Below are 26,828 nucleotides of genomic sequence, written 5' to 3' on the forward strand. Positions count from 1 at the left end.
GTAGAAAAGGTATAAGCTTATGGAGAGCAGGCTCGGAGTAGCTCCATCATCTTAAATTACTCTCCTTTCTTAGTAACCAGATCTATTGAAGATCAGCTTGCTTATCACTCACCAGTGGGCCCTGGCCCTCCTTAAAAATAAATTCAAAAACAATGTTGTTAGGCATAGACATGGCTGCATGGTAAGAAGCTTACTTCCCAACCACATGGTTCCAGGTTCAGTCCCACTGCATGGCACCTAGGGAAAGTGTTTTCTGCTATAACCTGAGGCCAACCAAAGCCTTCTGAGTGGATTTGGTAGATGGAAACTGAAAGATACCTGTGATATATATGTGTTTGTTTGTCCCTTCCCCCATACTGTTTGGTGTGTTTACATTCCCGTAACTTAGCAGTTTGGCTTAAATGACTGATAGAGTAAACACTAGGCTTTAAAAAAAATAAGTCTTGGGGTCAATTTGTTTGGCTAAAAACCCTTCAAGGTGATGCTCCAGCATGGCTGCAGTCATCACTGAAACAAGTAAAAGAATACTTGACATAAAAAAAAGTATTTAATGTTGTTTGGCAAACAAATCTCATATTCTGTCCCCATCCCTGGTCTTCCACTAATCACTACACTCCCTATTTTCTCACAAGAATATTGGTCTTCTGGAATTCCTTCTTCGCCCATGTTTTTTGTGAAACCTTCAACTGGCAACTATGCAAGAAGAAGATTAATTCCATCAATCTCACTGGCTTCAGTGTGCTTGTGTAGGCCCAGTCCCTTCCTACAAGTCAAACCAATAAGAAAAATATTTAAAATTAAAGCTGATGCATGATAATAAGAGTGATCAAGATGCTGTTATAATTTACAGTTGGATGTGGAACTGTAGGAAATCTAATTCTCAATAAATAACAGCAAAAAATCTTTTCAATTGTCAGGGTACTATAAGCCTTTGATAAGCTCCAGTGCTATATAGTCTAGTGTGAAATGAGAACCCTGAATTTGAAAGGCTCTAGAGAATGATTCAGAACATTTTTGTTTCTGGGAGCAGTAATTGTAGGATAAAGCCAGCAGTAGAATTAGTGAAGAATTTAATGTTGTCATCACATCATATTAAGATTCCATCTTCTGTCTGCTTTACTTAATTAGTTTGTTCATTCACTTGTATTGTGTCCATTTTTCCATGCTAGAATGAATTAGACATCTTATTGAGGCATTGTTTTACAGCCAGATGACATTTTTGATGCTAATCCTTGCCTATATTTTAAGTTAGAGATCATTCTCCACATGGCTTCAAAGACACAAAACAAGTAGGTGATTTATTGACAAGAAATGCCAGCAGAACACTATACAAATACTAACTTTTGAATAAACGAGCAGCAGATGTTAACAACCACTGCACATATACATACATCATCATCATTTAAAGAAGTCTGTTTTCCATGCTGGCATGGGTTGGATATATTTCTTTTTTTAGTCTTTGTTTATCAAATCTACTCACAAGGCTTTGGTTGGCCTGGAGTTATAATAGAAGGTACTTGCCAAAGTTATTGCACAATGGAACTGAACCCAAAGCCACTAAGTTGAGAATTGAACTTCTTAAACATACAGCCATACCCTTGCCTATTTTTGCCCGAAGCAAACAGATTCAGGACTGGATATCCTTAGGTGTTGTAAAACTAGAAAATATATGAAATTTGAAGGAATGGGTTGGAAGCAAAAACCCTAAAATTAAAAAAATATATAAGTAGATATCAAGACAGTACATCTTGACAGCACCATGGAAGAGGTCTTCAGTTTACATGAACTCATTATTGTGTGTATTGAACTCAGTGTTGTGTGTAGCTAGGGCAAACTGAGTATACAAAATCTGCAATAGGATCGCTGACAAAGAACCATGAGTAAAGGTGCAACAGATGTATTGACCAAAGACTGTAGCTGTGATTATAAGTGAGTTGATTTGGTGGAAATAATTCTGTTTCATTGGTGATGTAATTAGCACTAGAGGTGATTTTACTGAAGAGTTATAATTGAAGCAAAAGAAATTCTGAGAACTGTCAGATCACTCTTGATCATGTAAGCCTATGATTTGATGCAATATAGTTTCTAAATCAAAAAATATCAGCTCCTGCCCCACTCACCACCAAAACAGTATGGTTAAAATGTTTAGCAAGTATATAACTGCTATTTCTTGTAGATTGGGTAATTTATGAAGTAACTATCTTATTGATTAGGCTGAGAAATATTATCCCTGATGACAAAAAAAGACATTTCTCTCTTTGTAAAATAATCAGAAAATTAGAGATATGTGTAAGAAGTGCAATAATACTGTATAACAATATTGTATAACAATAATACAATATACGATGGGCGTTCAATAAGTAATGCCCCTGACCCACCTGCAGTTGTTTGATCTAGCTGAAATTTTGCATGTGCACTTATTTATACCTCTATAGATTAAGTGGCGAATTACAGCTCTGAACTAATTGTGGTTTCTGATTTACAGGTGTTTGAACTGAGTCAAGTGTGAAATGGAGCCTGTTGAGTGTCGAGCAGTGATCTGGTTTTTGTATTTGAAAGGACGCACACCACGGGAGACTTTTGATGAAATGAAAGTAACTTATGGTGATGATGCCCCATCATATGACCTTGTAAAACGCTGGCATTGTGAATTCAAACATGGTTGGAACTCTGTGGAAACAGCTCCCAGATCTGGTCGCCCCCTTCTGCCGTTGATGAGACGTCTGTCCGTCAAGTTGAGGCTGCCATTTTGGAAGGTCAACGCATAACTATTCGCCAAATAGCCCATAAGGTCAAGATTAGTACCGGGTCTGTGGAAACTATCATTCATGACCATTTGCATATGCAAAAGGTGTCTGCCAGATGGATTTCCAGGTTGCTCACACCTTTCCAGAAGCAAGAACGCGTTGAGTGCTCGAGGATGAATTTGGAGATGTGCCAAGATGAGTCAAAATTTTTCAAAAGACTGATCACACAGGATAAAACCTGGGTCCATCACTATGATCCATAGACCAAAGCCCAGTCAATGCAGTGAAAGCACCGTGACTCACCTCCTCCAAAGAAGGCAAGGGTGCAGCCCTCTGCTGACAAGGTTATGCTCACAGTCTTCTGGGACCAGGACGGAGTAGTGATGACAGATTTCCTGGCAAAGGGTACCACAATTACAGGAGCCTATTATGCTTCACTTTTGAGGAAATTAAGAGAAGCTATCAAAATCAAGAGGCGGGGCAAGATCAGCAAAGGCATCCTCCTCCTGCAGGACAACGCTCCGGTCCACAACTCGCGTGTCGCCAGATCACACTATGAACTCCTCCCCTTGCACCCTCTGATTTTCACCTCTTCCCAGCCATGAAGTTGATTTTGAAAGGAAAGCGTTTCCCAGATGATGCAGCCTTGATTTCTGAAGTCACGTCGTGGTTGGAGGACCAAGCTGGGGTCTTCTACAAAAACGGTCTCCAGAGCTGTATCAAACGATGGGAGAAATGCATAACTCTGGGTAGTTCCTATGTAGGAAAAGACTAATAACTGTGCCAAGTGTCGTTGCTCTACTCCTATGGGAAGTGGGTCAGGGGCATTACTTATTGAACGCCCCTCGTAACAAGTTGAAGGGATTTGTAGCAATCAAGGAACTTTTAGTTGATTTTTTTTTTCTTTTAATTAGTTTGTCATTGAACTGCAGCTGGACTATGACATCATCTTCGAGGGTTTTGGTTAACTACATTAGCTCAGTGAAGGTGTTTGGTCTTGTGGGAGGCAGCGTTTGATTCCCAGTCTGTGGGGAATATGGCTAAAGTTCTTCATTTCACATTGCTTGAGTCCTCACTACTGAAAATGCAGCAGAGTTGCACCTCACATTATTAGTCCCTTCGGTGTGTGGTATGAAGCTTGCTTCTCAACCACATGATCCTGGATTCAGTGCCACTGCAAGACACCCTGGGCAAGTGTCTTCTACTACAGCTTCGGGCAAACCAAATCCTTGTGAGTGGATTTGGAAGGCCGAAACTGAAAGAGGCCCGTCGTGTGTGTGTGGATAGGTAGATATATGTGTTTTTGTGTCTGTTTGTCCCCACCCACCCATCGCTGCTTGACGACCGGTGTTGGTGTGTTTACGTCTCAGTAATTTAGCGGTTTGGCGAAGTGACCGATAGAACGAGTACTAGGCTTCAAAAAATCCTGGGGTCGATTTATTCGACTAAAATGCTTCATAGTGGTGCTCCAGTATGGACATAGTCAAATGACTTAAGTTGACGAAAAAAAGTTATAATATAAAGATGTCAACAGATCTTGACGGCTGTAAGCGCACTGGCTACTGGTATTTTTATCAGTTTTTGGAAGAGGAGATAACCAAAGTCATCTCCTGGTTATAAAGGGACATAACTGTGCTGGGACACGCAAATCTCAAGAAAATTTCGCTCGATGCACAGATTTTTAGATCTTACGCACGCACTCACGCACACACACACACACACTCTCTCTATGTCTCTCTCGCACACGTATTTAAGTTTGTGCGTTTCAGGTTACTCGTGGTGCTACTGGTAGCACGTAACCCAGTACAACCTGTCACAAGGTCGCGCCATCGACGACTAAACTAACGACCTTACCACGCTTGCTTGGTTATGAGGGTGCTTTTCGTTGGACAACCTGCACAACGAAAAACCTGTCGAAGAGCCGATGCACTTGGTAGAGTCAATGGCCAGCCAAGAGCTGGGAGTGAAAGATCTCTAGTCTTTATTTAAACATCTGTATAAGAGTAGAAAAATTGATGTAACACCTGTAACTTGGTTTTTTTTTTTTCCAATAATGTAGACTAGTACTTCTTGGACAAATGCATGCGTTTGGGATTATCTCTGTTCAAAGCTTTTGTGCACTTTCAAAAGCTTCAGGCACAGGTGTTGCTTCATTTTTAATACTTCTATTATGTGTTGCATATTATGGCTTGCCGTAGTTGAATAAGACAAACTGCTCGATGAAAAACATGATGGAATGAAAGCTTGTGTCAGTGTAGGTGGGGTCTGGAGATCTACAGCTAGAAGCACCTATCATTTCCAGATCTGTGCTGCTTATATTCAAGAGAACACTGCCAGCTGTCATGTATGTCTATCTGGACTTTTACATATATAATATACCAAATTACGTGTGCGTGTAAAGAGAGAGAAAGTAAAAGCGTGGTTGTCTATGCATACAGGTTGTTTCCTACATTCCTCTCCAGCTGAGCATTTCTAACCTTGAGGGCTTGTGGGTGCTGGTGCCACATAAAAAGCACCTGCATTTCTTCCAGCTTTGTGTTCTTAGTTCAGATGCTTTTGAGGTTGCCTTTGCTTTTCATCCTTCTTAGGATCAATAAAATAAGTATCAGTCAAGGATTGGGATCAATCTAATCAAATTGTGCCCTCTCTTGAATATTGCTGACCCTATCACAAATTCAAAAGAAATAATAATAATAAAGGTCCTCAAAATTACTGATCTTGTGCCTAGTAGGGTGCCAAGAGCACCATCCGAGCATGATCGTTGCCAGAGTGGCTAACTGGTTTCCATGCCGGTGGCACGTAAAAGGACCATTCGAGCATGATCATTACCAGCGTCACCTTACTGGCACCTGTTCCGGTGGTACGTGTAAAAAGATTCAAGCTAGGTTGCCAGTACCGCCTGACTGGCCCCCGTGCTGGTGGCACGTAAAAAGCAAAAGCATCCACTACACTCTCAGAGTGGTTGGCGTTAGGAAGGGCATCCAACTGTAGAAACTCTGCCAGATCAAGATTGGAGCCTGGTGCAGCCATCTGGTTCGCCAGCCCTCAGTCAAAATCGTCCAACCCATACTAGCATGGAGAGTGGACGTTAAACGATGATGATGATGATAAAATTTAACCATACTGATAAATGTTATGTACATGAACCTAAGAAAGTACTAGAAAGTAAGAAATATTAGACGTTGTGGGGCTTTAACATTTGGGCTGACAGAGTAATATAAGTAGAAGGCCTTATTTAGTAGTAGTAGATAATGAGAAAAGAAAGTCAGATAATTGACTTTACAGTCCCAAATGATGAGAAAGTCAATATGACAGGTATAGAGAGAATGGCAAAGCACCAGGACCTAGACATTGAGTTACAGAGACTATAGAAAGTGCCGGTAAAATTTACACCTGTAGTTATAGGTGTATTAAGAACTATCCCTAAAGATTTGAACAGATGGATAGAGGAAATAAGCATAAAACCCAGTTTAGTACACATCCAGAAAACTGTTATTAGGGACAGCTAGGATACTTAGAGTTCTTGGCATCTAAGGTTACTTGTTGTGGCCTGATGTTAGGAATTTTTCTTTTCCAACTGTCTAATCTGTTGAGTGTATATGAAATAATGATGATGATGATTCAATCTGTACAACACTTGTAAAATAATTTGATTTTACTCTATTTTCAGGCGGGCTTGATTCTACTTCTCATCATTGCTAGCCTTACCAGCCACTGTTGTCAGCTGATTGTGAAATGTAAATATTATGCTTTGGATATTCTTCTTTGGAAATTCGATGCCCGTCACTTGAAGTCATCTGATAATATGGATCAACAGCGCCTTGAGCTGGAAAGTCAACTACAGAGACAACTATCCTATGGAGACATTGGCATGATTGCTTTTGGCCGTATTGGTCAAGGTGTCGTGAACTTTTGTGTCTTTTTAACGCAGTTTGGTTACTGCATCGGCTATTCCATTTTTGTTGGTAACACACTGCTATCTTTTTTCCCTGTTGTTCCGCAATGTGTGCTTTTACATGTGGCAAACAACACTCAGCTTAACACCTCTTTAAGTTTGAAGCACATAATGGGAATTCCTTCTAACCAATTTAATCGTTTACCAAACCACAGTATATCTTGGAACTGCACTAATGTTTTTAACAAAAGTGGAACTTTAATTCCACCTTCAGTGACTGAAACCCCTAAGGGCACTAAAAAAACAGTTATCTCTCACCTCAGTAACCACAATGCCACTTTCCCAGTTACGACATCAATATCACCTTCAATATCCACAGATATAATCACTTCATCTTCACATCTTTTGCTACCACGTGTTTCCTTTGTAAAGATGGCACCCAATCTGTATATTCTCATTTTGCTTCAATTACCGATTCTCATCCTGTTCTCCTTTGTTCGAAATATGCGTGTCTTGGGAATTATAAGTATTTGTGCCAATGCATCTATTGTTCTTGGTTGGGGTGCCATCATGATTTTCCTTTTCATAAGTAAGTAGTAAAACTGATTTGTTAATCCTTTTTATTAATATGTCTGTCTGTCTGTTTGCCTTTGTATTTTTATTATCATGCTTAAAACAGTTTATTTTTAACCATTTAGCATTCATATTACTCTGTTAGATATAATGCTTCTTTATTCACATTGTTTTGAATTAATCATAAATTACTTTGTAACTTCGGGATTTCAATTATGTGATGGTTTATTTTTAGAGTAACATTGTAGGGTAGGTGTGAGAAGCCAGATCTGGCCAATTTGCACCAAAAACAGATAGAATAGATATAGTTGGTTTAAGTGCTAAAGGGTTAATTTTTTGCACTGTTCTTTAGAAAATAAAATGATGCTTGCAAAGAGGTTGTGAAAACTATGTAAAATACTCAGCAAAAATAATAAAAAATGTTGCAGAAATGTTTAACCCATCACTCTTTAAACTGGTCATATCTGGCCAAAATATTCTACCAGTTTTATGTTCAAACTGGCGAGATCTGGTTTCTCACACCAACCCTACAATATCATTCTAAAAATTAATAGTTACCTCATTATAATCTCAAAGCTACAAAATAATGCATGATTAGTTTGAAACAATGAGAATTAATAAGCATTACTTTTGATTGAATAATGTCTATGTTAAAAGGTTAATTTTGAGTATGCAATTTTCTCAAACGAAAAAAAAAAAGAAAAATATCTTTAGCTGATGTTGGCCATCAATATCTAATTTTTACAAATTATGGATGCTTTCTAAATATTAACTCTTTTCAATGTTGCGGGTTAAAAGAGGTATAGATTTACTCACTGTGTTGTGAGCTGAGAAATAGCCAGTTAGGATAATGACAGCATCTCTGGCAGTAGCTTTTCCTGCCTTTGTTTTATCTATCACACTGATAACAGAGTTGTAATACTTTGTGATAGTGCACTTATGGAAGACAAGGCAAATGGGTCCTTATTTCATTCATGCTGTTTATTGATTTGTCATTTGTTTCAGCTGCATAGCATTGATACATTATAGGTATAAGTTTACTGTTTCAACATAACATCAGCATTCATTGAAATGTGTTGGCTGAAATATTAATAATCCACTTCCTTGAAATGTATAAATCATAAGTTAGTGACAATGAAATGGAATTGTACAGATTATCTTTTATCTTTCACTTGTTTTTGTCATTGGACTGCAACCATGCTTGGGCACTGCTTTGATGAGTTTAGTCAAACAAATTAACTCCTGTAGTCATTTTTTAACCCTTTAGTATGCAGATTACTCTGTCAAATGTAATGCTTATGTATTCACATTGTTTTGAATTAATTGTCCATTTTCTTGTAGCTTTGAGATTTTTATCATGTATTTGTATATTTTGGGAGTAACATCATAGAGTAGGTGTGAGAGACAAGATATGGTTAGTTTGGACACAAAACAGTTAAATCCTAGTACTTATTTCATTAGTCTCTTTTTGCTTAAGTTACAGGGACATAAACAACCCAACACTGGTTGTCTAGTGGTGAGGGGAACAAACACAGGCATAAAGACACACACACACACACATGATGGGCTTCTTTGAGCTTCTCTCTACCAAATTTATTCACAAGGCTTTTGTCAGCCCAGGGCTATAATAGAAGACACTTGCCTAAGTTGCAATGCAATGAGGCTGACCCTGGAGCCATGTGGTCAGAAACAAACTTATTACTACACAGCCAGTTATTCAGTCAACTTAACTACATATACAATGTCCTATCTGTGTAGGAGGCTGTGTATTCCATACAGGTTAGTGCCCTTTGATGAAATCTTCTGACACAAAGAGAACGAATAATATATGACAATACTGGTCAGTTTTAATTGCTGATACTCTCCAGCCAGTAGGTCTTGCCATGATTTCAGTCTATCCAGTTGCATTAACAAGGCTTGTGTCAACCCATTACTATGGCAGAAGACACTTATCCTACTTAATAAGCATCATTAAGATCATGGTGACCTCATGGCTGCTAATTGAACTTCTTAACTCTTCAACCCTGTCTTCACCACCACCACCACCACCACCACCCTCTCACTAATTTCCTTAAGGGTTGTAGGTCAGATTTACTTTGCAGTGCTTATCTTTCAAACATTACACAGAAAGAGAAAAATATTAAAAAAAACTATTATATATGCTTTGAGCAAGTGTCTTCTACTATAGCCTTGGCTGACCAAAGCTTTGTGAGTGGATTTGGTAGAAAGAAACTGAAAGAAGCCCAGTGTGTTTGTGTGTATGTATGTATGCTGGGTGGTTGGTGTTAGGAAGGGCATCAAGCTGTAAAAAACCCTGCCAAAACAGACAGAAGTCTGGTGCAGGCTCCTGGCTGGCTGGCTCCGGTCAAACCATCTCAACCCATGCCAGCATGGAAGTTGAATATTAAAGGATGATGATAATGATATAGATAGGTGTGTTTATTCCCACCCCCACTCACCGCCTGACAACCAGTGTTGGTGTGTTTATGTCCCCATAACTTCAGTTCATAAAAAGAGATCGACAGAATAAATATGAGGCTTTGTCCAACTAAAATTCTTCAAAGCAGTGCCCCAGCATAGTCGCACTCTAATGGCTAAAACAAGTAAAATATGTGTGTGTGTATATCTGTGTGTGTGTGTGTGCATGCGTTTGTGTGTGAGACACCAATATATTTTGATATAAATATAAACACACCTGGTTATATAAGTGCGCAAAAACCATTTATGAAAATGCTATTGCTGTGAGTCATCAAATATTTTTAAACATAGAATGTTTTTGTTTTTCTTTCATATTGAATACAAATGTATTTTGTATAATTTAATATTGAAATTTTAATGATTTATTTTTAATTGAATATTTTTAATTACTAATATGACAACAGCTTGTTCAAATTATTCATGTTTTTTAATCCGATGCTTAACACTAATGAACAATTTTTGACATTTAAAATACTTTTGCTCGTTTTATATGAAATCTTGGAGTTTTAAGTACTTATGTTTGAATAATGTTATCATATGCATGTAATCAAAAATAATAGTATCAGGTAGTTAGAAATACCATGAACTCTTAGCACATTTGCAGAAATAAGTTTGGGCATTCTATAAATGGCTTCATATACATTCTCATACATTCAAAATTGAGATAAAGAGTTATAATGGGTACATTTCAAGTGTGGTAGTGTGGATATTTATATTTTATAGTTTATGAAACTTGTGTCTAGTATATATATATATATATATATATATATATATATATCATCATCATCGTGTAATGTCCGTTTTCCATGCTGGTGTGGGTTGGATGGTTTGACTGAGGTCTGGAGAGCCAGCAGCTGCACCAGGTTCCAATCTGATCTGGATGCCCTTCCTAATGCCAACCACTCCGATAGTGTAGTGGGTGCTTTTTATGTGCTACTGGCATAGGAGCCAGTTAGGTGGATCTGGCATCAACCATGTTCGGATGGTGCTTTTTACGTGCCACTGGCACAGGAGCCAGTTGGGAAAGCCTGGCATCGTTCACATTCGGATAGTGCTTTTTATGTGCCACCAGCACGGGAGCCAGTCAGGCGGTCCTGGCATCGACCACGTCCAGATGGTGCTTTTTACATGTCACTGGCATGGGAGCCAGTCAGGTGGGCCTGGCATAGTTCACGTTTGGATAGTGCTTTTTATGTTCCACTGGTATGGGAGCCAGTCATGGGGCACTGACATCAGCCATGTTTGGATGATGCATTTTACGTGCCTCTGGAATGGGAGCCAGTCAGGAGGCACTGGCCTCAGCTACGATTTTGGTGTTACACACACACACACACACATATATCATCATCATCATCATCGTTTAACGTCTGCTTTCCATGCTAGCATGGGTTGGACGGTTTAACTGGGGTCTGGGAAGCCCGAAGGCTATACCAGGCCAGTCAGATCTGGCGGTGTTTCTACAGCTGGATGCCCTTCCTAACGCCAACCACTCCGTGAGTGTAGTGGGTGTTTTTTATGTGCCACCTGACTGGCTCCCATTCCAGTGGCACGTAAAATGCATCATCCAAACATAGCCGATGTCAGTGCCCCATGACTGGCTCCCATACCAGTGGAACATAAAAAGCACTATCCAAACGTGAACTATATATATATATATATATATATATATATATATACACTTTTATTTTTTATTATATTTGTTTCACTCATTGGACTGCAGCCATACTGGATCGTAGCCTTGAAGTATTAAATCAAACAAATTTCCCCCAGTACTTGTTTTAAGTCTGGTACTTAATGTGTATGCACACACATACACACACTCACACACAAGTGCGCATACATACACACACACACACATGTATGTATGTATGTATGTATTTGCCCGTTTCTTAATTTTTCAATGTTAGGATGTAATTCTACTTCATTATGTTGATGCTCGTAAAAAGAATTCTAAATTTTTCTAACAAATGATATTTTCAAATGCTAACGGACATTAAATGATGATGATGATGATTTTCTAAAAAAACTACTATTTTTTTGTGTAACAGCAGTTAGGTATTAGTCAAAGAGGATTTGATTATGTAATTTTCTGACAGCAGAATTTATTTAAAACTAATTATATTGATTTCTTAGCATTTTATTGTTATGTTAGATATATATTGTACTTCATGTGATGTATAAATAATTGCTGTATAGAAAATGCAATCATAGAATTAATTAACATAAATAACTTGTGCTAATTGGAAATACAATAGGAGCCATTATTGTTGGTAAATTGGATAGTATAAACAAGTAGTTTAAGTGCAGCTGTACCCAATTTTTCCATATGAAAGGGTCAATTTGAAAGATTAAATTTTGTCCGAGCTTAAATGTCCTGCGAAGACTATGGGTACGGTCCTTTTTTCCAGACCAAATCACAGAAAAAAAAAAAGATATGTATAGAAGATGCAATCATAGAATTAATTAACATAAATAACTTGTGCTAATTGGAAATTCAATAGGAGCCATTATTGTTGGTAAATTGGATAGTATAAACAAGTAGTTTAAGTGCAGCTGTACCCAATTTTTCCATATGAAAGGGTCAATTTGAAGGATTAAATTTTGTCCGAGCTTAAATGTCCTGCGAAGGCTATGGGTACGGTCCTTTTTTCCAGACCAAATCACGGAAAAAAAAAAAGATATGCTTGTGAAACATATCTTTAATTTTGCTGAAACATAACGTAATTAGTTGGTGTTAGGTTAAAATTTACTTAATATTCTATATTTGCAGGTGTATAAGTTACACTTAAAGCAAATTTAACTCTTTAGCATTTAGATTACTTTATCAAATATAATGTGTTTTTATTCGTATTGTTTTGAACTAATCACACATTATTTTGTTTCTAGATTTCAGTATGATTGTTTAATTTTAGACTGACATTGTGGGGTAGGCGTGAGAAGCCAGATCTAGCTGGTTTGAACATAAAAACTGGTTGAATATTTGGACCTGATATGGCTGGTTTAAATGCTAAAGGGTTAATGTTTCATTATACACTCATGCACTTTGTATACTGTTTGTAATATGGTTGCATTAGATGCATAGTAATTTTTTGTTACATTTAAGAATATGAAAAAAGTGTCTTTTACCCTGGCATATATAGTAATGTGTGTTTTGGTATTATACCTAATGCTATCTAATTTTGGGTGGGGAAAGATCAGTTGACATGATCATTCATTATTGGATGTAAAACAATTAACAATTTAAAAAAAAATTTATTTATAACAGGCGCAGGAGTGGCTGTGTGGTAAGTAGCTTGCTAACCAACCACATGGTTCTGGGTTCAGTCCCACTGCGTGGCATCTTGGGCAAGTGTCTTCTGCTATAGCCCCGGGCCGACCAATGCCTTGTGAGTGGATTTGGTAGACGGAAACTGAAAGAAGCCTGTCGTATATATGTATGTATATATATATATGTGTGTGTGTGTGTGTGTTTGTGTGTCTGTGTTTGTCCCCCTAGCATTGCTTGACAACCGATGCTGGTGTGTTTACGTCCCCGTAACTTAGCGGTTCGGCAAAAGAGACCGATAGAATAAGTACTGGGCTTACAAAGAATAAGTCCCGGGGTCGATTTGCTCGACTAAAGGCGGTGCTCCAGCATGGCCGCAGTCAAATGACTGAAACAAGTAAAAGAGAGAGTAAATAACAGTGTTTGGGTTATTTATTTTGATCTTTGCTAATTACATTGATAAAGAAAAATAAAACAAATGTTATAAGAGCATTGTTGTTCACTTAAAGTATTGAAATACAGAAGTAGGAAATGAAAATGGAAATCTTCGTTCTCAAAATATAAAAATACAAAGGTTTTTTTGGTAAAACTTTCTGGAAGCTTTCTTTATTTCCTTTTTCATTTTCTAAAACAAATGTTATTTAATAAATCAATTTATTCAGTTTTAGTGAGAGGTGAGAGGGAGTATGTATTGTTTCTTAGGGTTTCTTTTTTTTGTTAATTTTATTGACCTTTTGTTTTCTTTCTTTATCCAGAATTTTCATTCAGTGATGAGTTGAAATTAATATCTTCAGAAGCATCGATATTTTTTGGCTTGTTAGCTAGTGCCTTTGAAGGAATTGGAACTGTGAGTATGTTTAATCCTTTAGCATTCAGATTACTCTGTCAAATGTAATGCTTATTTATTTACATTATTTTGAATTAATCATGCACTATCCCACAACTTTGAGATTTCAGTGATGTAATGGTTTATTTTTAGATTGACATTGTAGGTGTGTGTGAGAGGCCAGAGCTGGTCAGTTTGAACATAAAACAGGCAAAATATTTGGGCCTGATATAACCAGTTTAAATGTTTATGGGTTAAGTTATTCATTATTTGAATGACATAGTAGCTAATGAAATATGATACTTTATAAGGTAACTACTCTCCTGGATGGACTACTGATGCTCCTGGCTAAAGCATGTATTCAGCATTCCCTCTAAACTCTGTGTGTCATTACACAGTTGCTGTATTGCTGTTGTGCACATCCAAATGTTGTTATTCATTTTAATTTACAAGTGTCTTCTTCTATAACCCTGGGTCACTCAAAACCTTGTGAGTTGATTTGGTAGACAGAAACTGTAAGAAGCCCATCCTGTGTGTCTATGATCATCATTGTCACCCTTTAGTATGTTTTCCATGCTGGCATAAGTTGGACAGTTTTACTAGACCTGGCAAGCCAGAGAGCTGCACCAAGTTCTGATCTGATTTGGTTTGGTTTCTATGACTTGATGCCCTTTCTAGCGCCAATCACTTTACAGGGTCTGCTGGCTGCTTTTTATGTGACAAAATGAAATGGGTATTACTACTCAATTCCCAGACCGGGTGTTGTGAGTCTTTATTGAGCGAAAACACCTAAAAGCTCCACGAAGCTCCGGCAGGGGGTGGTGATCCCTGCTGTACTCTTTCACCACTCTTTCTTCTGTTGGCCTGCTCACTTAGCCAGCGGGGTGACGTCATTCAAAAGCTAAAGCAATGCGAACGCATTGTGACCAGCAATGTGTAGCAACATCTGATGGTCTGGTCGGTCACGTTATCACGTGATATATATATATATAATGTGTGTGTATGTGTTACTGTCTTCTTGCCTCATAGTTGCTAATGAGTGACACTGTAATGCAAGTGGTGTTCTTCATTTTCAGTATTCTGTATAAAGATATCTGTCTGATCATAGGAGAATATTACCTTACTTGGAAACAAGTGAGGGTTTGCAAGAAAAAGTTACATCCAATTATAGAAAAATCTGTCTCAAGAAAAAAAAATTCCCATCCAATCATGCATGCATGGAAAAGTGGATGTTAAAACAAAGCTGATGATCATGGTATGCTTGATAAACCACATTGAAGTTTGAAATCTGAACTAAAACTTTTTTGGCTCGAAGCATCAGAAGTTTTACTCAGGACAGTCCACTTATGCATACCTTTCCTTCATTGGACACTAAACTCTACTTGCGAAGACCTGTTGAGGCAAGTGAAATCGAAATTGAAATCAAATTAGATGACTGGCATCCGTGCTAGTGGGGCACTAAGAGTACCATACGAGTGTGATCATTGCCAGAGCAACAAGCTGGCTTCCGTGCCGATGGCATATAAAAAACAATATTCGATCATGATTGTTACCCACGTCGCCTTACTGGCACTTGTGCTAGTAGTACGTGAAAAAACATTTGAGTGAGGTTGTTGCCAGTGCCGCTGGACTGGCTCCTGTGCAGGTGGCACATAAAAAGCACCATTTGAGCATGGCCATTGCCAGTACTGCCTTACTGGCCCTCGTGCTGGTGGCACGTAAAAGCACCCACTACACTCTCGGAGTGGTTGGCGTTAGGAAGGGCATCCAGCTGTAGAAACTCTGCCAGATCAGATTGGAGTCTGGTGCAGCCATCTGGTTTGCCAGACCTCAGTCAAATCGTCCAACCCATGCTAGCATGGAAAGTGGACGTTAAATGATGATGATGATGATGATGACTGCTTGTAATAACAATTGCGATTGTTTAGTTCCAGGTCAGTCTTGATGCTAAAATGTAACAAACACTGAAGCTACTTTAATCATATGCCTTTTTTAGGAGTGTGGTATAAAAATTGTTCTGGTCTACTTAACTAATGAATAACATCTGTTGTATTTCACAGATGAGTAATTGAAGGTTTTTAGCAAATGACTAACATGTCATATTTCACAGATGAGTAATTAAAGGATTTTAACACAAAAGAAAACAAAATATCAAACGCCTATTCAATTTCACTGCATAATTATTTTATCCTATTTAATCTGAAACGCAGAAAATAAGGAAGGTATAAAATATTGATTTGCGTTGGACAAAACACATCGCTAAAATTGTCAAGAAGGCTGAGGGTGTCTTGGCATCACTCACCAAATCCTTTATGAGCCGCTCTCCGGCTATCTATCTGTGGCTTTATATAGCTATGGTAAGACCTCACCTGGAATTTGCATCACCGGTCTGGAACCCCTATCTTGCCCAGGATATCAATCGTCTGGAAGCTGTTCAGCGACGTGCAACCAAAAGAATACCCTCCATCAGGCATTTGCCATATCCTGAACGCCTTACTTCCCTGGGCATGGACACATTGAAACTCCGACGTCTGGCAGCTGACTTGGCAGACACCCATAAAATTATCAACCATCGTACAAACAATAACTCTGAGAACCTTTTCAAACTTCACCCATCTAACACCTGTGGACATATTTACAAAGTAAGAAAACAGCACAGCTCCCATGACTTCAGGAAACATTTTTTCGCACTGAGAGTTGCTGAAGCATGGAACAAACTGCCGGCATCAGTTGTTAGTTGTCGGAGCACTGCATCCTTCAAAACTTCCATGCTTCCTGAGATTCGCCAACACTATACTTGATTTTCTCCCCTCCATACACACACAACATGTATCTGACTCATACATTGTTCGCTTTCCAGACATTTCTACATTACTGCATGTACTTTATATGCACTTTCTGACAATTTGTGGTGCACCTGAGCACTGTATACAATAATTTCATTATATATTATATATTGTAAGGGATGTCCCAACTTCCTACTTATTGAAGAAGCTTTCATAGTCTCACAACCTGCTAGAAATAGTTTAGTTCCAGATTGCAAGCTGGCAGAAACAGCGTGCCGGACAAAATGCTTACCAGTATTTCGTCTGCCATTACATTCTGAGTTCAAATTCCGCCATGGTTGACTTTGCCTTTCATCTTTTCGGGGTCGATAAATAAAGTACCAGTTACACACTGGGTTCAATGTAATCGACTTAATCCGTTTGTCTGTCCTTGTTTGTCCCCTCTATATTTAGCTCCTTATGGGCAATTAGGAAATAAGAAATAGTTTAGTTCCAGGTCAGTCTTGATGCTAAACAGCAACAATCACTGAAACTATCTTAATTGTATGCCTTTTTGGTGCATATTATAAAAGTTGTGTTTTTGGTCTACTGGAATGCAGAAAATAGGGTGGGGTCAAAATATTGTAAGGGATATCCCAACTTCCTACTTATTGAGGGAGCTGTTCATAGTCACTAGTATCACCTAAGTTTTTTAATCACACAGCTATGCCTTATAAAATTAAGGTTAGTGTAGAGAGTTAGTATTTATTTAATACTCAATAGATTTATATTCATAAAAAAAAGATTGTGTTACTTAAACACTATTTGAAAAAAAAACTTTGGGCTTTAAACTATATATATTCAGATTTTATGTAAGGCTCCTTCAAGTGAATGTATTAATTTTCTAAAATCTGTTTAAAATCTGTTATTAAATTGCCAATATGGAGAGACACATTGAATCAACATAATAAAAATGTTTATGTTCTGATATGTATTGGAACCTAAACACTTATACAAAACACCAACACTCAGTGCAGTATTTAGCGCAGAATAGCATGCCAGAATTATATACAAATACAAGTTTTAGCCAGCTGTACAGATGTTGTAAAACTCTGGATTGTGAAGACACACTTCATTGGGAAACAGAATCCCACCCTAACAAAAGAGAATTGGATATTTGGAAGTACATATTTTGCATTCTCGAATCTTATTGCTTAATTGTTAATTGTAAGCACCTTTTAGGTACATTGTTCTTTGGACCCATGAAAGTATATATCTTTAACTGGCAACAAGGCTTCCTTCCTGTGAACATTTATATGTAATAGTAATATATTCTTAACATGAGTTCATGGCTGTTTCTTGCACCATTTTCACAAAGCAGCCCTAGCCCTTCCAAAGTAACTTGGATTGCAGAACAGCCTGCTGTGCTTACCTTGGATCGTTGGGCGACCTGCTGTACTTGAGGAGACCTATTGAGTCAAGTACATCAACATCAAAATAAAAATCAAATGGATATTGTAGTTATGGTACCTGTGCTGGTGGCATGTAAAAAGCACCATTCAAACATAGCCGATGTCAGTGCTGCCTTGACCGGCTCCCGTGCCGGTGGCACATAAAAAGCACCAACTGATCGTGGTCACTGCCAGCCTCCCTTGGCACCCGTGCCTGTGGCATGTAAATAGCACCCACTACACTCACGGAGTGGTTGGCATTAGTAAGGTGGCAAGCTGGCAGAAACATTAGCACATCGGGCAAAATGCTTAGTGGTATTTCGTCTGCCGTTATGTTCTGAGTTCAAATTCCGCCGAGGTCGACTTTGCCTTTCATCCTTTCGGGGTCGATTAAATAAGTACCAGTTACGCACTGGGGTCGATATAATCGACTTAATCCATTTGTCTGTCCCTGTTTGTCCTCTCTGTGTTTGGCCCCTTGTGGGTAGTAAAGAAATAGACATTAGGAAGTGCATCCAGCTGTAGAAACACTGCCAAATCAGACTGGAGCCTGATGCAGCCTCCTGGCTTCCCAGACCCTGGTCGACAGTCCAACCCATGCTAGCATGGAAAACAGACGTTAAACGATGATGATGATGATGATTCTTGTTTTCTTATGTTACTTTGTTGTTCCACTGTAAATCACTGCACCAACAGTGCAAAAATGTTGCTTGAAACAAATTCATACATTATGTGTAATCATTTCTTTGTTTCTTTTTTCTTGCAGATTATTCCAATTGAAAGTAGTATGGATGGGAACCGCCACAATTTCCCTAAATTTCTTAACGGTGCTATACTGATAGTTAGCTTCATTCTGCTGGTGCTTGGTTTGTTTGGTTACCTACGGTTTGGCTCTCATGTTAACCAATTGATCAACCTGTCCCTTATTCATAGTGGTTTAGGTGCGCATTTGCTTAATGCCTGCCTCATTGTAGCTGTGATCTGTACATATCCTCTAATGATTTATCCTGTGTTGCAGATGATTGAAAACTTTGTCTTTGTGCAAGGTAATTAGAATTAATAATTTTTTCTTTTTCTTTTTTTGAAATGCATTTGTTTGATTCTACGTGTGGACGAGAGAATGTTCCAGAAAATTTTCTTAATTTGGATATTGTTTAACCATTTCAGTGTTCAGATTATTCTGTCAAATGTTTTGAATTTACCCTGCATTCTCTTCTAACCTTGATATTGTAGGGTAGGTGTAAGATGTTAGATCTGGACAGTTTGAACTTAAAACAGGTAGAATATTTGGGCTAGATATGGCTAGTTTAAATGCTAAAGGGTTAGTTTTCTGATTTTTTGTGATATCATTCTTGAAACCTTAATCTGCAATATTAATTTAAAAAGATAATTGAATTTTTATTTTTTTAATACTATTTTCACTCTTTGACAGGCCATGTAAATTCAACTCAATGCTATTATAAGATTTTGATTTCTGTAAAATATCACCTGGCTCTAATTTATTTAATACTCAATAGATTTATATTAATAAAAAAAGATTGTATTACTTAAACCCTATTTGAAAAAAGAACTTTGGGCTTTAAGCTATATGTAATTCAAATTTTATGTAAGGCTCCTTCAAGTGAGTGTATTAATTTTCTAAGGTGTAGCTGTGTGGTTAAGACACTTTCTGCCCAACCATACGGTTATAGGTTCAATTCCACTGCATGGCACCTTGGACAAGTCTTTTACTATAACCCCAGTCCAACCAAAGCTTCATGAGGAAACCCATCATATTTGTGTATGTGTGTATCTAAATTTAGGGAATGGAATTGATAAAATCCAGGCTACATCTTTCCTAACTAACAGAACCTTCTACATCAATAAACCACTATTGTTCCTAAAAGTATTTTTTTTACACATTCTTCAGACTCCTCAAAGCTTACTAACTCACTACACTAACCTTGGATCTTACTTTCACATATTATATATATATATATATATAAAATAAAAGAATGTATGTGTGAGTTGGTGTCTTCTTTTCTTAACTTCATGTGATAGTTGTAAATAAGTGTTACTGTCGTACAAGCAGTGTTCTTTGATTCCAACCTTCTATGAAAGCATGTCTGATTATGAAGTAATATTAAAACATTGCCTTCCTTGCAAACAAGTGAAAGTAGGCAACAGGAAGTGTATCAAGATGTAGAAAATCTGCCTCAGTAAATTCCATGTGAACATGTGAAAGGGGACATTAACATAATGACAATAGGGTTTCATAACTTTGCTGGGAAGATATCAGATATTCTGATGCGATCAGCTTCAGGAACGATGTTCTTCAGAGCTGAGAAAATCCTTCAGTGATGTTCCAATCGCCTTCTAAGTTGTACCCCATATCCTGTATGATTAGTTGAATATTTATCCCTACTTTAATGTGGATATTCTGTTAGTATAAACGATAAACGTCACCCTTTTCAAGCCTAGCCAGGCTCATGGGCCCGGTCTCCTGGTTTCTGTGGTGTATTTGTTCCCCCCAGCTGGACAGGATGCCAGTCCATCGCAGTGTTACTCAAGAAACAGGAAGAGAGAATGAGAGAAAGTTGTAGTGAAAGAGTACATCAGGGGTCGCCACCACCCACTGCCAGAGCTTCATAGAGATTTAGGTGTTATCGCTCAATAAACACAACGCCCAGTCTGGGAATCGAAACCGCGATCCTCTGACCGCGAGTCCACTGCCCTAACAACTGGTCCATTGCGCCTCCACAGAATGAACTATACTACAATAGATACTATGAGAGAAATTCCCGTATTAGCTTTTGATGCAAAATAGAACTCTTGTTTATATCACTAGCAGGGCGACAAATCCCCGTCATTTCCAGTGCTGAGACCACCATATCATGTGATTTTGACCTTCCTTGGTCTTAGCAATGATAGACACTCAACCGCTAGAGATAGCAGCAACTTATCTCCCTCCCAGTGATATATAGAATTACAGTGCCTAAACATTATCATACTTTTGGTAATTGTTTCTAACTTAAGCACAAAACCAACAGTTTTGTGAGTTTGAGTTTAGTTGATTATATTGACCCCAGCACTTGACTGGTACCATATTTTTATCAACCCTGGAGGGATGAAAGATAAAGTTCATTAGTGAGATTTGATCTAGAATATTAAGAGCTGTAACAAATACCACAAAGCATTTTGTGTAGTGCCCTAACTATTCTACTAATCCACTGTTCTTATACTTCTCAGTATTTAATACTTTGAACCTAAATCTGGTGTATAAATAATTGTGTTGCTTGAACTGGTTTGTTTTAAAGTCCGTCATAAACTTGTTTTATTTAGTAATTAATTAGGCATTACAATGCTGTATAATAAATGGAATCATTGTTCTTTTGATTAATTTGCTGAAGCAATATTTGAAGTGTCACGCAGTTTTCAAGCTATATCCATACAAGAAATAACGTTTATAACTACTATCTTCCTTGTTTCTCCTATCATTAATTCCATCATTTTGAAGTTCATACGTGCAACTAATCTTACACTACGCAGCTATGTCTAAGGGCAGTAACTAAAAAAATATTTGATGTAGGTTTTTTCGAGTTACCTCCCCTATTTAAACCACATTCTCTTCTGATTTTTTTAAATTTATTTATTTGTAATTATTAAAAGCAATCGATATTCATTATATTTTCATATACAAGACACTTGCATAGATATATTTATATTTATATATTCATATTACAGAAACAATAACTGACAATGAGACCATGTCCACAAATCTCCTAGATTCATTTGAAGAAGATTATCCATTACCTGTAACCAAACCAATTCCTTCATCAGTGAGTTTTTTGTTTTTTCGGGGTTTTTTTCTGTTGTCATCTGCAACAATTTATTCATGAAAAACATCATCTTAGACTGTGCCTCTGTTCTATTTGTATTGGGCGCCCAATTATACATTTAACATTAATCATACAAGAGTTGGGCTGCCTTCACTTCACTTATATAGAAGAGAGACCCAATGGAGAAACTTCGTAGTAGTATGTCTTGCTAAAAAAGGAAGCTAATCATTACTATCTTTTACGTCAACTCCAGTGCTCAACTAATACTTACTTTATCAACCTTGATAGGATGAAAAGGCAAAGTCAACCTTGGTAGAATTTAAACTCAGAACATAGAGACAGACAAAATGCTGCTATGCATTTTGCCTGGTGTGCTAACGATTCTGCCAGCTTGCCTCCCTAGTCATGGGAAATATTACTTTGCTTGCAAACAGGTGGCAGGAAGGGCATCTGGTTATAGAAAAACCTGCCTCTAAAAAATTTCCATTTGACGCATAAAAGCATGGAAAAGGGAACATTAAATAATTATGATAATAATGATGGTGATAATCCATGAGAGCTGAATGATTAGAAAATTAAAGCAAATAGAATTCATGAGAAAAAGTATTTAAATGTTTTCCGTATCATTTTGTACAGGTTCCTTCTTGGAAAAGACATGGTGTTAGAATCTCCGTCATTACATCAACTATTGGTTTTGGTATTCTCTTTCAACACCACTTTGCATACTTAACAGCTATTTTAGGTGAGTTTTTTTTTGTTTTTCATTCTTCGTCTGAGAACTGTTATATCAGTAATTTCAGTTGAATTTTTTGTCATCTAGCTGTAAGTATCCATAGAGTCTTAAAAGTTTGTGTTAGATGTGTTTATTTTAAAATAATTGGATGTGCGTGTGTATGTTTGTTAATATATATATAGGGAGAATTCATGAAAAAAACAAAAGACGAAGACAGGTGGTGTAGAAAACAAATTGATGTATTAGTATAATGCTCGGGAATTGAAAAAGTCTTTTATGTTTCGAGCCTATGCTCTTCCACAGAAAGGGACACAGACAGAAACAAGGAGAGAAAAAAAATGTGTGTAGTGGCTACCGATCTATCATGGCGACCGCCGGACAGAAGGGTCACACAGGAAAAAGGAAAGAACAGAAAGTACAGGAAAGTTTAGAAAGTATAAAAATAATAGTAATAATAATAATAGTTTTACGTAAAGTTAAAAAAATTCAAAGGTTTCAGACGTCCTGGTGTATTGCAAGAATTTTTCATCAAAAGTAGAGTCCAGAGTAATCCATAGGTAAGAGAGGTGCAGCCGGAGTGTAAAAAGTCCAAAGGAAAATCTGTAAAGGGTAGAAAGTCCAGTGGAGAAGTTCATGGGTGATGAGAGGAGACATGATCAACTGGTGTGATCCAAGGATCGAGATGTAGGAAGTTAGTAAGCTTTGAGCAGTTCACAGAAGGTATAAAAAAACCGCTTGTAGGAACAAGAGTGGTTTATTGGCATAGAAGGTTGTAAATTTTTCCCATATTGAAGTTTGGTATGCTGAAAGACGTTATTTTATAGTTCATGGTTAGCAACTAGGGTTGCAGTGTATGCAAATTAAAATCCAAATTGAGGGAATGAAGCAGGTAAAATCCAGGCTACTTATGTTTACTAGCTAGCAGAACCTTGGAAGTAATAATTACTCAGTGAGGGGTACTCCACTAGCTACTCATCAGGCTGAAGTTAACTCACAGGAGATGATTGAAAATGAGTGGAAAACATGGAGTGAGAGAACAAAATATATATATATGTATACATATATATATATATATTATATATATATATATATATATATATATATATATATATATGTATGTATATTTTGTGTGGTTTAGAAGTTTGCTTTGGAACCATGTGATTCTAGTTCAGTCTCACTGCACTATACCTTGGGCAAGTGTCTTCTACTATAGCTCCAGATTAACCAATGACAGAAACTGTATGGAAGCCTTTTGTGCATTTGTGTTTTTCTCTATCGCCACTGCTTGTCAACCGGTGTTGGCTTGTTTACATCTCTATAATTTAGTGGTTCAGCAAAAATGACCAATAGAATCAGTGCCAGACTTTAAAATTATTAAGCACTAGATGATAGATAAAGAATACACTGTAACAGTGTTATAACAGTACAAAATAGAAACATCAGCAGTAACAAACATAATGGACCAACAATTTTTACACACCAACAATCAATATTTCCAACACACTCACTCAAACTGTACCTGGACTTTGAGGACCAAACTACAAACTGCTGACTATATCAGACCTACTATTCATATGTAGTGGTTCCCTCTATTCCTGTCTGGGGGTGTCTATTCCCGTTTCACCACAACAGACTTTCCATTTCTAGTAACAAATCCATGGTTACTAGAAGACACTTGCTCTAGGTACCACACAGTAGGACTGAACCTGAAGCCACATAGTTGGGAAGTGAAACCTATCTGATCTTTGCACCTGAAACCTGTTCTTCCCTACTTGTTATTCACTCACTGTTCTTCATTCATGATATTCATCCTAATCCTTATTTCCCCATCTCTCATATTACACATTTGCAAACTTACCCACCTATACTCCCAGTTCTTCTGCTTCCATTCACTTCTACTCACCTCATAACTTGAGATTCCCCTAGACACTTCATCACCACTTTTTTCATCTCTTCCTTGCTTCACCCTAAATACTTCCCACCCTCTCTTCTATAATATGAATTGTCATGTAGCCCTCCTTCTGCAAGAAACCTGCTAACGTAAAGCATCTCCTAACATAAAGCTACGTTTCTTGAGTTTTGTGCTCTTGGGAGCTGCTGGCAGCTCATATTTATTTGACATCATTAAGTGTTAATGACTGTTAATGACAGAAATGTAATTTGGGAATTTAAACTAAATAAGGAAATGTTAACTTAAGAGAGACAAAAGCATATTTGCATGAATAAGGAATTATTTTAAAATCTCTTGGTATTGATTTTGTTTGGTGCATTGGCCTTCAAAGGTTTGTCATTTGTTTGACACCTCAAAAGTATTTAGTAATGAATATTGATGAAGTATAATGTGTAAATTACATTATTAAATTACAATGATGTATAGAAAATGTTAATGAATTTGAATAACATCATAATCCTTATGTAATGTCTATGTTCCATTGGATGGTTGAACAGATCCGTTTAATCCAACAACTATATTGTGCTCCGATGTCTACTTTGACATGGTTTCTGTGGTTGGATGCCCTTCTTAATGCCAACCACTTTACATTGTGTAGTGGGTGCTTTTTGCTTTTTCATGCCAATATTGAGGTTGTCATGCAGCTTGCAAGAATATGACCCCCAAGGGATTGGGAAGTCAGATTTAAAATTATTTCAGAAAATGGGGACAGAGCAGTAGAAGAACTGCATGGTTACTCACATTTATAGGGGTATGAGAAAATCATCAATAGGAACAGCAAAGAGATAGATAGCAAAGATGAGGTATCCAGGTAGCCTCTCAAGGCATGAAATGAGCAGAAGTTGGGAGGTGGGTTTCAAGGTTGTACTCATAATACTGTATTTCTTAAACTTCCATTCAACAGCAGTTCTACAGATACAAATACATCATAATCATTTGGATCTAATATATAATCCTTTGTTAATAGTATTAGCAAATTAGCAACATAAAGAAAATGATGTTGACACTTGTTTACAACTATCACACAATATTAAGATGAGGAAGCAGAAAACATGCACTCACTCACATATATACGACAAGCTCCTTTCAGTTTCTTATTTCTTCACTGCCCGCAAGGGGCTAAACACAGAGGGGACAAACAAGGACAGAAAAATGGATTAAATCAATTATATCGATCCCAGTGCGTAAATGGTACTTAATTTATCGACCCCGAAAGGATAAAAGGCAAAGTCGACCTCGGCGGAATTTGAACTCAGAACGTAGTGGCAGATTAAATACCGCTAACCATTTCTCTCGTAGCGTTAACGTTTCTGTCAGCTCATCGCCTTTCAGTTTCTGTCTCCTTTTCTTCTTTCAGTTTCTGTCTCCTCAATCCACATACATGGTTTTGTTTAGCCTGTGACCGTTGTGGGGGATACTTGATCAAGGTGCCACACAGTGGAACTGAACCCGAATCATTGTAGTTGGGAAGCAAACTTCTTAACCATGCAGCTCTGTTTGTGGTGTGTGTATTTATTTTGAGTGATGTAACAACACGAAAACCTGTTGTATTGATTATGTTACTGTTTTTAAGAACTTTTTGTGCCAATACATATATTATGAAGTCTTGAATGTTTTCAGAACCTTACATAATAATTAGAAATAAAGCAATTGAAGACTCACCAAAATATGGAGCTAAATAAATAAATCTTTGTTCGTGTGTGTGTGTGTGTGTGTGTTTCAATAAATAATTGGATTCTATTGGAAATTGATTTATTTGTTCAGTCTATGACATGGCTTTTTTCATTTCCAACTTTGGATATTGGGACTTATTTACATAGACATCAATTATGTTGTATTTCACTACTTATTTCAACTATTTACTTATTTTAATTTCAGCTACTTCATAACATTCTTACAAAAACATGAACAAAAAGTATTCAATATTTCCTTTTTTTTTGTATTTCTATTCAGGTTCAATTGGAGGGACGCTTCTCTTGTTTATCCTGCCCTGCATCTTTGAGTTGTCTCTGTGGTGGAAAAAATTGTCTGTTAAAGTAATAATCAAGAATGTGTTTATTGCATTGTTTGGTCTTCTTGGCAGCTGTCTTAGTCTGTATTCCATCCTAAGAAAGATGAGCCGATCCTGAAGCCATCCAGATAGCAGTTGCATGACATTGCATATCAGCTTACTTGGTCAGAATGTTAGGCAGTGTGTATATGTGCAAGTCTCTGAATCTATTTAAAATGTTTAACTAAGAAACAACAGCGAACATATCAATCACTGATGTCAGAAAATTTCTGCTGTACCACGTTGGAGACAAGTAATTCTAGAGTAACAAGCCAA

At 37.4% G+C, this 26,828-nt stretch overlaps 1 protein-coding gene across 5 annotated transcripts in view; it reads left to right on the forward strand.

Moving 5' to 3' along the window:
* Positions 1–26,828, forward strand: part of LOC115218729 (vacuolar amino acid transporter 4) — a 72,309-nt gene that overhangs the window by 23,445 nt on the left and 22,036 nt on the right. For 3 of the 5 annotated variants that reach the window (XM_029788631.2, XM_029788639.2, XM_036503146.1), the window contains exons 3-8: positions 6,418–7,231; positions 13,714–13,805; positions 18,767–19,046; positions 21,724–21,818; positions 22,455–22,560; positions 26,456–26,828. The exon at positions 26,456–26,828 is cut by the window's right edge and continues 642 nt beyond it. In XM_029788631.2, coding sequence (XP_029644491.1) covers positions 6,418–7,231; positions 13,714–13,805; positions 18,767–19,046; positions 21,724–21,818; positions 22,455–22,560; positions 26,456–26,631 — 1,563 coding nt within the window. In that variant the 3' untranslated portion in view covers positions 26,632–26,828. The remainder of the gene's footprint in view (positions 1–6,417; positions 7,232–13,713; positions 13,806–18,766; positions 19,047–21,723; positions 21,819–22,454; positions 22,561–26,455) is intronic. The other 2 variants (XR_004999314.1, XR_004999315.1) reach the window with 1 other exon arrangement.

Source organism: Octopus sinensis, linkage group LG1 (genome assembly GCF_006345805.1).
Source record: "Octopus sinensis linkage group LG1, ASM634580v1, whole genome shotgun sequence".
Lineage (NCBI taxonomy): Eukaryota > Metazoa > Mollusca > Cephalopoda > Octopoda > Octopodidae > Octopus > Octopus sinensis.